This window comes from Rhodnius prolixus, unplaced genomic scaffold (genome assembly GCF_049639745.1).
Source record: "Rhodnius prolixus isolate KJV_2025 unplaced genomic scaffold, Rpr scaffold_32, whole genome shotgun sequence".
In the NCBI taxonomy this organism is placed as follows: domain Eukaryota; kingdom Metazoa; phylum Arthropoda; class Insecta; order Hemiptera; family Reduviidae; genus Rhodnius; species Rhodnius prolixus.
In genome coordinates this window covers 445010-456570 of record NW_027411597.1, presented here as the reverse complement: position 1 = coordinate 456570, position 11561 = coordinate 445010, and the positions used below count along the sequence as shown (strand labels likewise).

The following is an 11561-nucleotide window of genomic DNA, read 5'->3' as shown; positions in this document are numbered from 1 at the left end:
ACATTGATCTGTTTTGTTAATAACTGAAATAAAATGTTTATTCTTTATATATAATATACGAAACACAAAATAATCTAGTGCACGGGGGGGGGGGTTAGGTTAATAATTGTTCGGGTTTGGCGATTAATTTGCCCTGCCAGTCCTGGTGGCTTGACGAGGAGGGAGGAACCACACCACACTCAGTACCTGTTGGGGGCGGCACGGTCACCTGGTTCTGCCGATGGTTCCTGGTAATTCGTGGCTCGAGCCAGCGGTTTCTGTCTCTCGGTGGAACGTTTAGAAGAAGCGGGTCGGCCGATTAGCTCAATTCGTTCTGCTCTTTTCCGCAGCTAAGACGCTCTCTGTCTCACTCTCCCTCCAGCACTGACGTACTCCAGACTGCTCCACACCCCTCCCCGACTGCATTACCCCTCTCGCCACTACCACATTCCCACCACTGCACTTGTTTGAAGCTCTTCTTGCTCTTCTTTTTATTATTATTATTATTAACACTCTTATTATCATTATTATTAAATTTATTATTATTGTGACCATTTTTGACTGATTAGCCTATTTTTCGACGTTACGTCACACCTCCCGCCTAAGACCGGGACAACTTAGTTGGTCCGGTCCTTCAACTGGTTCCCTTACATTAATACAGTATTACGGAGTCGGAACCCCCTTGCGTTCATTGTATTTTTTCAATTCTGAGACGTGCCAAGAGCCGGTATCTTTCCCTTTTAACGTTGACAGCTGGTAGACAGTTGGCGAGTGCACCCCGGTCACCCGTAACGGACCCTCGTAACGCGGGGCCAACTTCGCGCTATAATGTTTAGCTGCGGATGATAGGGTATGAGTTTTCTTTAGGACCAGTTCTCCTACCTGGAAGGTGACTGCCCTCCGCCTGAGGTTATACCGGTTGCTTTGGCATTGGCTAGCCTTTAGTAAATTTTCCTCCGCTTTGGCTCGCACCTGGTCCAGTATCTCGAACCTCCGCGCCCATTCTTGGGGGGTCTCCGTCCTTTTCGGAAGCGTTTGAGAAACTCTCTCCCTCCAGGAATCAGGTTGAGGCAGCTCCCGCCCTAAATTCAATAGAGCCGGGGTAAACCCCGTAGACTCTTGAGTGGCTGAATTTAGGGCGTACATGAATTCAGGCAGGTACTTATCCCAATCCTTGTGATTCTCACTCACGAATGTCGTAAGCATGGGCTTAATGGTACGGTTCGTGCGCTCCACGAAGTTCGCCTGTGGGTGGTACGGACAGGTGCTATCCCACCGGAAGCCGTAAGTCCCCGATAGCTCCTGTAATGTTTTATTGAGGAACGGCGTGCCCCGATCTGACAACATCGCGTGTGGTGCTCCCCAACGGTAGACTACTTTTCGGACCTGGTCTGCGATGACCTTAGCTGTGGCTGATCTAAGAGGTATTATTTCCACCCATTTCGTAAACTGATCCTGGAAAACGAGAATGTACTGATGGCCCGCGCTAGTTCGAGGGTAAGGGCCCATCAAGTCAGTGGCGATTACTTCCCATGGTCCCACTATCTTTCGGGGGCCCATAAACCCTGCTGGAGCCTGCTGGTCATACTTATTACGTTGGCAGTCCTGACAGCGCTTAACGTAATTGTAGACATCACGAAACATCCCCGGCCAGAAGTAAGCACCTGAAATACGATGGTAGGTTTTGTGCGTCCCCAGATGGCCACACTCCGGTCGGTCATGATTTTCCATCAGTATTTCTTCCCGCCTACCTTTTGGCACCACCAGTTTCCATCTGCCCTCTGTTTCGAGTTGCTCATACTTAGGATTATGCCGGTGAATATATAGCTCACCACCCACAATGCGCCAATCCGGGTGGTCATCCGGTCTGTCTGTCACCCCCTTTAATTTATTGCGGTACCACGGGTCATCCGTGTGGGATTGGGTATCTTCCACTACCGCGACTTCTGCTTCAAAAATTCGTCGCATTCCTTCTCCTTGTACGGAATGCACTTCGTCATCCGGTGACTGGTCCTCGGTCAGCCGCGATAAGGCATCCGGGACATGGTGCGACGCACCGGGCCGGTATTGAAGTTGTAAGTCCCACTCCTGTAACTCTAATGCCCATCTAGCCAGGCGCCCTGTGGGTTTTCGCAGGTTATGGAGCCATCGAAGGCTACTATGGTCCGTAATCACGGTAAAGCGATACCCCTCTAAATAAGGGCGAAATTTACGGACCGCCCAGACTACAGCAAGGCACTCTTGCTCAGTTACGGAGAATTTCCTCTCCGCGGAAGTTAGCGTGCGACTAGCGTAGGCAATGACGTATTCGCGGCCTTCAATGACTTGGGATAGCACCGCTCCTAACCCCGTACTGCTTGCGTCCGTTTGTAGCTGGAACGGATGATCGAACTGTGGCCGAGCTAACAGTGGTGCAGTTGTAAGTTTGGTTTTGAGCTCCTGGAACGCCCTCTCTTGCTCTGCCCCCCAAGACCATTTACGATTCTTCCGTAATAGTTTATTTAGAGGATCTGCCACTGTGGCCATGTCTGGTACAAACCGACGATACCAAGAGCATATGCCCAAGAATCTCCTAAGGGCGCTTGGTACTTGGATTGATCATTTTGGTACTGGTAAGTACACACTTTATGTTTATATACGTATTGACAATGCTACATTGTATTATTAGACTATGTACTCATGCAGTGTATACTTACAGGATGTCAAGTTCTGATTCTGAAGGAGAGGGTATACCTGTAGAAGATTATTCTTCATATAAAGCGCGCATACAAGGTAATGTGGGCACGTCATAATTTTTTCGGTCCTGGTCCTAGCGATTACACACAACGGCCAATTGATGCTGATGATCGTATTGCTATGGAACATGATTTATTATATGAACGTGCACGTTCATTTGATGATATTCATGTAAGTGATGCGAAAGCAATAAAACAATTTGGTAAAGATTTTATAACAACTGGTAATTGGCATTCGTTAGTTGGTTTCGCTGGGATTGGTAGTAAATATGTAGTTGAAGGTATATTACATAAAAATATATATCCTAATTTACAGCGGAAAATAAACTCAGAAAAGACGGTAAACCATTCAACGAAGGCAATTATCGGTGGGGTTATAAAGTCTACTACAGACAAGCACAAAGACGTGCACAAGAAACGCAAAGACGTAGAAGGCAAAGACGCTTTGAACGAATTCAAGAAAGTAGGGAAGAAGAACCGGAAGAGGGACCGTCACGCAAACCAGCAACAGGAGAATCACATTTTGAAGAATTCCTATCGGCGCAACAACCAAGTGATCAAGAAATTGAAGAAATGACAGTGAATCAATCTCATGAAGAATTACCTGCATCCCGTATACGCCGAGAAACGACTGCAGGCAATCAGACAACTGCTATAAGTGGATCATCTGCGACAGGTGGTATAAATAATGATATTCGTTATATTTCTGCTGCTAAGGCAGGTATGGCGCATTTTGCATTTGAACATGTACATTTAATTAATACATGGGGAAATGCCTATAAAGTAGCTACTCCAGGGACAGAGTTTAAAACAAAGGTTATGTTAACTAGTTTAGCATGTTTACCAGTATCTGCAGTTTGTTTTTGGATGTCTTATGCAGAATATAAGAATTTACCCGATGGTACACGTATTGTACGTGTAGAATGTATTGTTACACCTAAAGGGTTTAAAACTAGTTTTGATACAGGTACGTCCATTACATCGTCTGCTAATAATACACAAGGTGTATTTGGTCAATGTGCCGTTGGTTTGAATAATAAATTAATGATACGCAATTATGAAATTGAGCGTAATACAACCGCACCTATGGTCATTGATAATTTTAATGTTCCTAAAACACATGATATTAGTGAACGGTTATGGGGACATCATATGTATGATGATAATTACGATGTGTCTATTCCAACATGTATGGGTATTTCGCGTGCATTAAAATTATATGCTGGTATCTTGCAGCCATATAAAGATACTGATAAAAATAAACAAGTATCTGCTGGGTGGCCTGAATTAAATAAGCATTTAAAAATGTATAATTATTTAGATCATATAGATATTCCTGTTGTTCATTATCATTATGATATTAAAACAAATGTATTGAAGGCTAAGCAAACGCAGATAGATATTGATGATGCTGCGCATCATGAATGTATTATGGGTGGTGAGGATATTTCATTATATAAAGGAAAGGTGGATAAAGAGGCATTTACTATTACAAGAATAAATAAATTGAATAGTATTAAACGTACAGAAAATAGTTATGATAATTATATAAAGGAATGTGTTGAGCAATGTCATTCTGTAACCATATTAGATCATACGCCTCCAAATTCAGGCCATGCTCAACCATCATTACATATTGGTATTTTACCAATTCAAAGTAATGCTCCAGATAAAGAATTACAGGAATATGTTACTGCTTGTGCTACATGGGAGGTAAAAACCAGAATTGAGTTAGTTACCGATTATAATCAGGATTATATTCATAATTCCTTATATGGTCCTAATAGGACTCCATTTGGTAGTAAACCATTTGGTATTGGTATGATGTATAATAATAGTATTTTAGGGTTTGCACCAAGTTTAAATTAAAGTCATATATGTACACATATCCATTTATTGATCATTATGATACAGTATGTATTATATATTTTATAAATGATACAGTATGTAATTATATATTTTATAATAAATCTAAATTAAAATTATTGATAACATCTGCTGCTGTTTGTGTATGATCTTCCTCTAAATTGGCATGCATATATGTATAATCGGAGCCAAAGTCATAATCCATAATATCATCATCTGCATTAGGTGGTGTAATGGCAGTTGATGTATTTGTTAACAGCTGAAATAAACCTAATGGATGTATTTCAGCTGTTAATTGTTTAATATTGTTATCGATACGATGGGTCCAATAAAACCTACGAATGCGCGTTTGAAATTCAGGTGTCTTAGGGAATGGATCTCGGTTACAGGTAACAATAACAGGAGTACGATTAATGAGGTTTTGGGATTCGTATTTAATATTTGCTGGTGTTGGTGTACCAGCAAATAATAACTTAAAGTTTTCTAACGCCATTGGCTCAACGTTGGGTTCATCAAATATCAGTAAATTACGACGTGGGCAATCTTGAAAAGGAAATTGAGAAAAGCGATTGCTGTTGCCTATATATCCTGTATTAATCATTAGTTTTCCTACAATGTTGGCAAACCAAGTTTTACCAACACTAGGAGGACCACTAATTAATAAGCAATTGCACTTCTGTGATTCATGTTTTAACAAAGAAAACAAAAAAGAAAGAAATATAGCAGTGTCGTGTGTAGACATTTGAAGTGTTAGAATGGTATATATAAATGTAGCGGAGTCTGTAATGGATAATAATGTATGTGGGTGTGAGTAATACTGAATATATTGAACAGAGTCAATATATTCCATTAGATCTATTAATGTCTTGGTAGATAATGTAGTGCGATGAATCTTAAGAGCACTTTGAAATACAGGATCACGCTCTGTAATAAACTGATATTCGCTGTCTAACCAAATAGCAGAGGAGGTTACGTCATGATCAGGAACGATTACATGGCTTTGTAACCACCGGAAAATCGCCTCAATGGCATATTGCTTTCGAGACCAGATCCCGTGTCGGTTACTTTTTCCATTTCTCGAAACAACTGACGTAGTAAACGGATTTGAGGAGTATGTTGGAGAGGATTTAGAACTACCTGAGCATATTTCTTCGTACATTTGTAGCGTTGTGTTGGATCCATCGTTTTCGCTTGTTGGTACGGCATAATTCGTATTTGTACAAGACTCGACCCAGGCGTGGCCATCGACCGACGTTGCGAGCCGTTGGCGCCCTTCCAACGTTGTATAATGTTGTAGATTCCTGATGTAATGGGATAGACGTTCGAAGGTTCCTCGTCTGACGACTCGTCTGTTATAGTGTTGTTTGCGCCCTCTTTTATATTGGTGTTGAATTGAAGCGATCGGTCCGCAACGACAGCTTTTGTTGGAGTATGCACAGTCATGGACGAAGTGGATGTGTGGGGTGTCGGAGTTATGTTTAAAGCAGTACCAGAATCCATCTGGTCGGATGAACCTAAGTACTGCTGTAACGACGTCGTTACACATTGAGTCAAAAGATTGAGCTCGTCCAGGGAACCAGACATCATGAACGATGAATCGTCTGGTTCGTCGGAAAAGTAACTTTGAGCATCTGTGGAATCCAGATTGGTACTGGACGAATAAATCTCCAACATCTGGTTCCATAGAGTCTGAAGTGTCGGATAAGTCTTCAATACCTTCAATGAAATGGTCTTTAACAGTTGTGGCATTTGAAGATGCGTCAGAAGCTGAAGGCGGATGTATGTTCGTATGAGTGTCCATATCGGTTTTAGCGATATTTTGCGTTTGGGAGATGTTTTCATACGTTTGACCGGCGGTTCCAGAGCCTCCAGAATCGCTGGATCCTTCATCTGAGAGTTGGGCATACATATGTCACACTGACAGTTGCTGGTATGAACTTCGTCAATATGATCGGATGTCGACATATCTATAAATATACACTGCATGAGTACATAGTCTAATAATACAATGTAGCATTGTCAATACGTATATAAACATAAAGTGTGTACTTACCAGTACCAAAATGATCAATCCAACAAGGATATGTGAACGAGAGAAATCTTGTGATAGTATTAAGTGATTCCAAACAATATATATACTCTTTGAGCGACGACCTACTGATCGACACGACCCGTTCTCCTTGAACTTTTAAGATAAACGGAGTAAACAAGTTATATAACCAACGACGACCTACACCCCATGCTATCGTACCGTTAATCAATGCTTTGCAGATTGGTACAGCACAGGTGTAGGTCGTCGTTGGTTATATAACTTGTTTACTCCGTTTATCTTAAAAGTTCAAGGAGAACGGGTCGTGTCGATCAGTAGGTCGTCGCTCAAAGAGTATATATATTGTTTGGAATCACTTAATACTATCACAAGATTTCTCTCGTTCACATATCCTTGTTGGATTGATCATTTTGGTACTGGTAAGTACACACTTTATGTTTATATACGTATTGACAATGCTACATTGTATTATTAGACTATGTACTCATGCAGTGTATATTTATAGATATGTCGACATCCGATCATATTGACGAAGTTCATACCAGCAACTGTCAGTGTGACATATGTATGCCCAACTCTCAGATGAAGGATCCAGCGATTCTGGAGGCTCTGGAACCGCCGGTCAAACGTATGAAAACATCTCCCAAACGCAAAATATCGCTAAAACCGATATGGACACTCATACGAACATACATCCGCCTTCAGCTTCTGACGCATCTTCAAATGCCACAACTGTTAAAGACCATTTCATTGAAGGTATTGAAGACTTATCCGACACTTCAGACTCTATGGAACCAGATGTTGGAGATTTATTCGTCCAGTACCAATCTGGATTCCACAGATGCTCAAAGTTACTTTTCCGACGAACCAGACGATTCATCGTTCATGATGTCTGGTTCCCTGGACGAGCTCAATCTTTTGACTCAATGTGTAACGACGTCGTTACAGCAGTACTTAGGTTCATCCGACCAGATGGATTCTGGTACTGCTTTAAACATAACTCCGACACCCCACACATCCACTTCGTCCATGACTGTGCATACTCCAACAAAAGCTGTCGTTGCGGACCGATCGCTTCAATTCAACACCAATATAAAAGAGGGCGCAAACAACACTATAACAGACGAGTCGTCAGACGAGGAACCTTCGAACGTCTATCCCATTACATCAGGAATCTACAACATTATACAACGTTGGAAGGGCGCCAACGGCTCGCAACGTCGGTCGATGGCCACGCCTGGGTCGAGTCTTGTACAAATACGAATTATGCCGTACCAACAAGCGAAAACGATGGATCCAACACAACGCTACAAATGTACGAAGAAATATGCTCAGGTAGTTCTAAATCCTCTCCAACATACTCCTCAAATCCGTTTACTACGTCAGTTGTTTCGAGAAATGGAAAAAGTAACCGACACGGGATCTGGTCTCGAAAGCAATATGCCATTGAGGCGATTTTCCGGTGGTTACAAAGCCATGTAATCGTTCCTGATCATGACGTAACCTCCTCTGCTATTTGGTTAGACAGCGAATATCAGTTTATTACAGAGCGTGATCCTGTATTTCAAAGTGCTCTTAAGATTCATCGCACTACATTATCTACCAAGACATTAATAGATCTAATGGAATATATTGACTCTGTTCAATATATTCAGTATTACTCACACCCACATACATTATTATCCATTACAGACTCCGCTACATTTATATATACCATTCTAACACTTCAAATGTCTACACACGACACTGCTATATTTCTTTCTTTTTTGTTTTCTTTGTTAAAACATGAATCACAGAAGTGCAATTGCTTATTAATTAGTGGTCCTCCTAGTGTTGGTAAAACTTGGTTTGCCAACATTGTAGGAAAACTAATGATTAATACAGGATATATAGGCAACAGCAATCGCTTTTCTCAATTTCCTTTTCAAGATTGCCCACGTCGTAATTTACTGATATTTGATGAACCCAACGTTGAGCCAATGGCGTTAGAAAACTTTAAGTTATTATTTGCTGGTACACCAACACCAGCAAATATTAAATACGAATCCCAAAACCTCATTAATCGTACTCCTGTTATTGTTACCTGTAACCGAGATCCATTCCCTAAGACACCTGAATTTCAAACGCGCATTCGTAGGTTTTATTGGACCCATCGTATCGATAACAATATTAAACAATTAACAGCTGAAATACATCCATTAGGTTTATTTCAGCTGTTAACAAATACATCAACTGCCATTACACCACCTAATGCAGATGATGATATTATGGATTATGACTTTGGCTCCGATTATACATATATGCATGCCAATTTAGAGGAAGATCATACACAAACAGCAGCAGATGTTATCAATAATTTTAATTTAGATTTATTATAAAATATATAATTACATACTGTATCATTTATAAAATATATAATACATACTGTATCATAATGATCAATAAATGGATATGTGTACATATATGACTTTAATTTAAACTTGGTGCAAACCCTAAAATACTATTATTATACATCATACCAATACCAAATGGTTTACTACCAAATGGAGTCCTATTAGGACCATATAAGGAATTATGAATATAATCCTGATTATAATCGGTAACTAACTCAATTCTGGTTTTTACCTCCCATGTAGCACAAGCAGTAACATATTCCTGTAATTCCTTATCTGGAGCATTACTTTGAATTGGTAAAATACCAATATGTAATGATGGTTGAGCATGGCCTGAATTTGGAGGCGTATGATCTAATATGGTTACAGAATGACATTGCTCAACACATTCCTTTATATAATTATCATAACTATTTTCTGTACGTTTAATACTATTCAATTTATTTATTCTTGTAATAGTAAATGCCTCTTTATCCACCTTTCCTTTATATAATGAAATATCCTCACCACCCATAATACATTCATGATGCGCAGCATCATCAATATCTATCTGCGTTTGCTTAGCCTTCAATACATTTGTTTTAATATCATAATGATAATGAACAACAGGAATATCTATATGATCTAAATAATTATACATTTTTAAATGCTTATTTAATTCAGGCCACCCAGCAGATACTTGTTTATTTTTATCAGTATCTTTATATGGCTGCAAGATACCAGCATATAATTTTAATGCACGCGAAATACCCATACATGTTGGAATAGACACATCGTAATTATCATCATACATATGATGTCCCCATAACCGTTCACTAATATCATGTGTTTTAGGAACATTAAAATTATCAATGACCATAGGTGCGGTTGTATTACGCTCAATTTCATAATTGCGTATCATTAATTTATTATTCAAACCAACGGCACATTGACCAAATACACCTTGTGTATTATTAGCAGACGATGTAATGGACGTACCTGTATCAAAACTAGTTTTAAACCCTTTAGGTGTAACAATACATTCTACACGTACAATACGTGTACCATCGGGTAAATTCTTATATTCTGCATAAGACATCCAAAAACAAACTGCAGATACTGGTAAACATGCTAAACTAGTTAACATAACCTTTGTTTTAAACTCTGTCCCTGGAGTAGCTACTTTATAGGCATTTCCCCATGTATTAATTAAATGTACATGTTCAAATGCAAAATGCGCCATACCTGCCTTAGCAGCAGAAATATAACGAATATCATTATTTATACCACCTGTCGCAGATGATCCACTTATAGCAGTTGTCTGATTGCCTGCAGTCGTTTCTCGGCGTATACGGGATGCAGGTAATTCTTCATGAGATTGATTCACTGTCATTTCTTCAATTTCTTGATCACTTGGTTGTTGCGCCGATAGGAATTCTTCAAAATGTGATTCTCCTGTTGCTGGTTTGCGTGACGGTCCCTCTTCCGGTTCTTCTTCCCTACTTTCTTGAATTCGTTCAAAGCGTCTTTGCCTTCTACGTCTTTGCGTTTCTTGTGCACGTCTTTGTGCTTGTCTGTAGTAGACTTTATAACCCCACCGATAATTGCCTTCGTTGAATGGTTTACCGTCTTTTCTGAGTTTATTTTCCGCTGTAAATTAGGATATATATTTTTATGTAATATACCTTCAACTACATATTTACTACCAATCCCAGCGAAACCAACTAACGAATGCCAATTACCAGTTGTTATAAAATCTTTACCAAATTGTTTTATTGCTTTCGCATCACTTACATGAATATCATCAAATGAACGTGCACGTTCATATAATAAATCATGTTCCATAGCAATACGATCATCAGCATCAATTGGCCGTTGTGTGTAATCGCTAGGACCAGGACCGAAAAAATTATGACGTGTCCACATTACCTTGTATGCGCGCTTTATATGAAGAATAATCTTCTACAGGTATACCCTCTCCTTCAGAATCAGAACTTGACATCCTGTAAGTATACACTGCATGAGTACATAGTCTAATAATACAATGTAGCATTGTCAATACGTATATAAACATAAAGTGTGTACTTACCAGTACCAAAATGATCAATCCAACAAGGATATGTGAACGAGAGAAATCTTGTGATAGTATTAAGTGATTCCAAACAATATATATACTCTTTGAGCGACGACCTACTGATCGACACGACCCGTTCTCCTTGAACTTTTAAGATAAACGGAGTAAACAAGTTATATAACCAACGACGACCTACACCCCATGCTATCGTACCGTTAATCAATGCTTTGCAGATTGGTACAGCACAGGTGTAGGTCGTCGTTGGTTATATAACTTGTTTACTCCGTTTATCTTAAAAGTTCAAGGAGAACGGGTCGTGTCGATCAGTAGGTCGTCGCTCAAAGAGTATATATATTGTTTGGAATCACTTAATACTATCACAAGATTTCTCTCGTTCACATATCCTTGTTGGATTGATCATTTTGGTACTGGTAAGTACACACTTTATGTTTATATACGTATTGACAATGCTACATTGTATTATT

The 11561-nt window shown here is 39.8% G+C and overlaps 4 protein-coding genes across 6 annotated transcripts; 2 read left to right on the top strand and 2 right to left on the bottom strand.

The window, feature by feature from the left end:
- Positions 1-2570: 2570 nt before the first annotated feature.
- On the top strand, positions 2571-4979 carry LOC141452075 (uncharacterized). Of its 2 annotated transcripts, XM_074123897.1 has the most exons (3): positions 2571-2591; positions 2678-2751; positions 3031-4979. In XM_074123897.1, exons 2-3 carry the CDS (start codon positions 2679-2681, stop codon positions 4581-4583), a joined length of 1626 nt encoding a protein of 541 aa, XP_073979998.1. In that variant the 5' UTR covers positions 2571-2591; position 2678; the 3' UTR covers positions 4584-4979. The 2 variants fall into 2 exon arrangements, with proteins under 2 accessions (XP_073979998.1, XP_073979997.1); XM_074123896.1 differs by lacking the exon at positions 2571-2591 and having other exon boundaries at positions 2608-2751.
- A 116-nt stretch (positions 4980-5095) lies between these two features.
- Positions 5096-6771, bottom strand: LOC141452077 (uncharacterized). The gene is made up of 2 exons (XM_074123899.1): positions 6634-6771; positions 5096-6547 (listed from the first exon to the last, which is right to left on the bottom strand). The coding sequence occupies exon 2, from the start codon at positions 6543-6545 to the stop codon at positions 5571-5573; it is 975 nt and encodes a 324-aa protein (XP_073980000.1). The 5' UTR covers positions 6546-6547; positions 6634-6771; the 3' UTR covers positions 5096-5570.
- Positions 6772-6898: 127 nt separating this feature from the next.
- Positions 6899-8587, top strand: LOC141452076 (uncharacterized). Its single transcript, XM_074123898.1, has 2 exons — positions 6899-7049; positions 7136-8587. Exon 2 carries the CDS (start codon positions 7138-7140, stop codon positions 8110-8112), a length of 975 nt encoding a protein of 324 aa, XP_073979999.1. The 5' UTR covers positions 6899-7049; positions 7136-7137; the 3' UTR covers positions 8113-8587.
- Positions 8588-8703: 116 nt separating this feature from the next.
- On the bottom strand, positions 8704-11319 carry LOC141452074 (uncharacterized). 2 transcript variants are annotated; one of them, XM_074123895.1, is made up of 3 exons: positions 11092-11319; positions 10932-11005; positions 8704-10652 (listed from the first exon to the last, which is right to left on the bottom strand). In XM_074123895.1, the coding sequence occupies exons 2-3, from the start codon at positions 11002-11004 to the stop codon at positions 9100-9102; spliced, it is 1626 nt and encodes a 541-aa protein (XP_073979996.1). In that variant the 5' UTR covers position 11005; positions 11092-11319; the 3' UTR covers positions 8704-9099. The 2 variants fall into 2 exon arrangements, with proteins under 2 accessions (XP_073979996.1, XP_073979995.1); XM_074123894.1 differs by lacking the exon at positions 11092-11319 and having other exon boundaries at positions 10932-11077.
- Between the last annotated feature and the right edge of the window lie 242 nt (positions 11320-11561).

Coding starts and splice junctions, on each gene's coding strand:
- LOC141452075 (XM_074123896.1), top strand. CDS start 2,628: ATGCTACATTGTATTATTAGACTATGTACTCATGCAGTGTATACTTAC. Junction 2,752..3,030: donor ATATAAAGCGCGCATACAAG/GTAATGTGGGCA, acceptor CCTAATTTACAG/CGGAAAATAAACTCAGAAAA.
- LOC141452077 (XM_074123899.1), bottom strand. CDS start 6,545: ATGTCGACATCCGATCATATTGACGAAGTTCATACCAGCAACTGTCAG.
- LOC141452076 (XM_074123898.1), top strand. CDS start 7,138: ATGTCGACATCCGATCATATTGACGAAGTTCATACCAGCAACTGTCAG.
- LOC141452074 (XM_074123894.1), bottom strand. CDS start 11,076: ATGTTTATATACGTATTGACAATGCTACATTGTATTATTAGACTATGT. Junction 10,653..10,931: donor ATATAAAGCGCGCATACAAG/GTAATGTGGACA, acceptor CCTAATTTACAG/CGGAAAATAAACTCAGAAAA.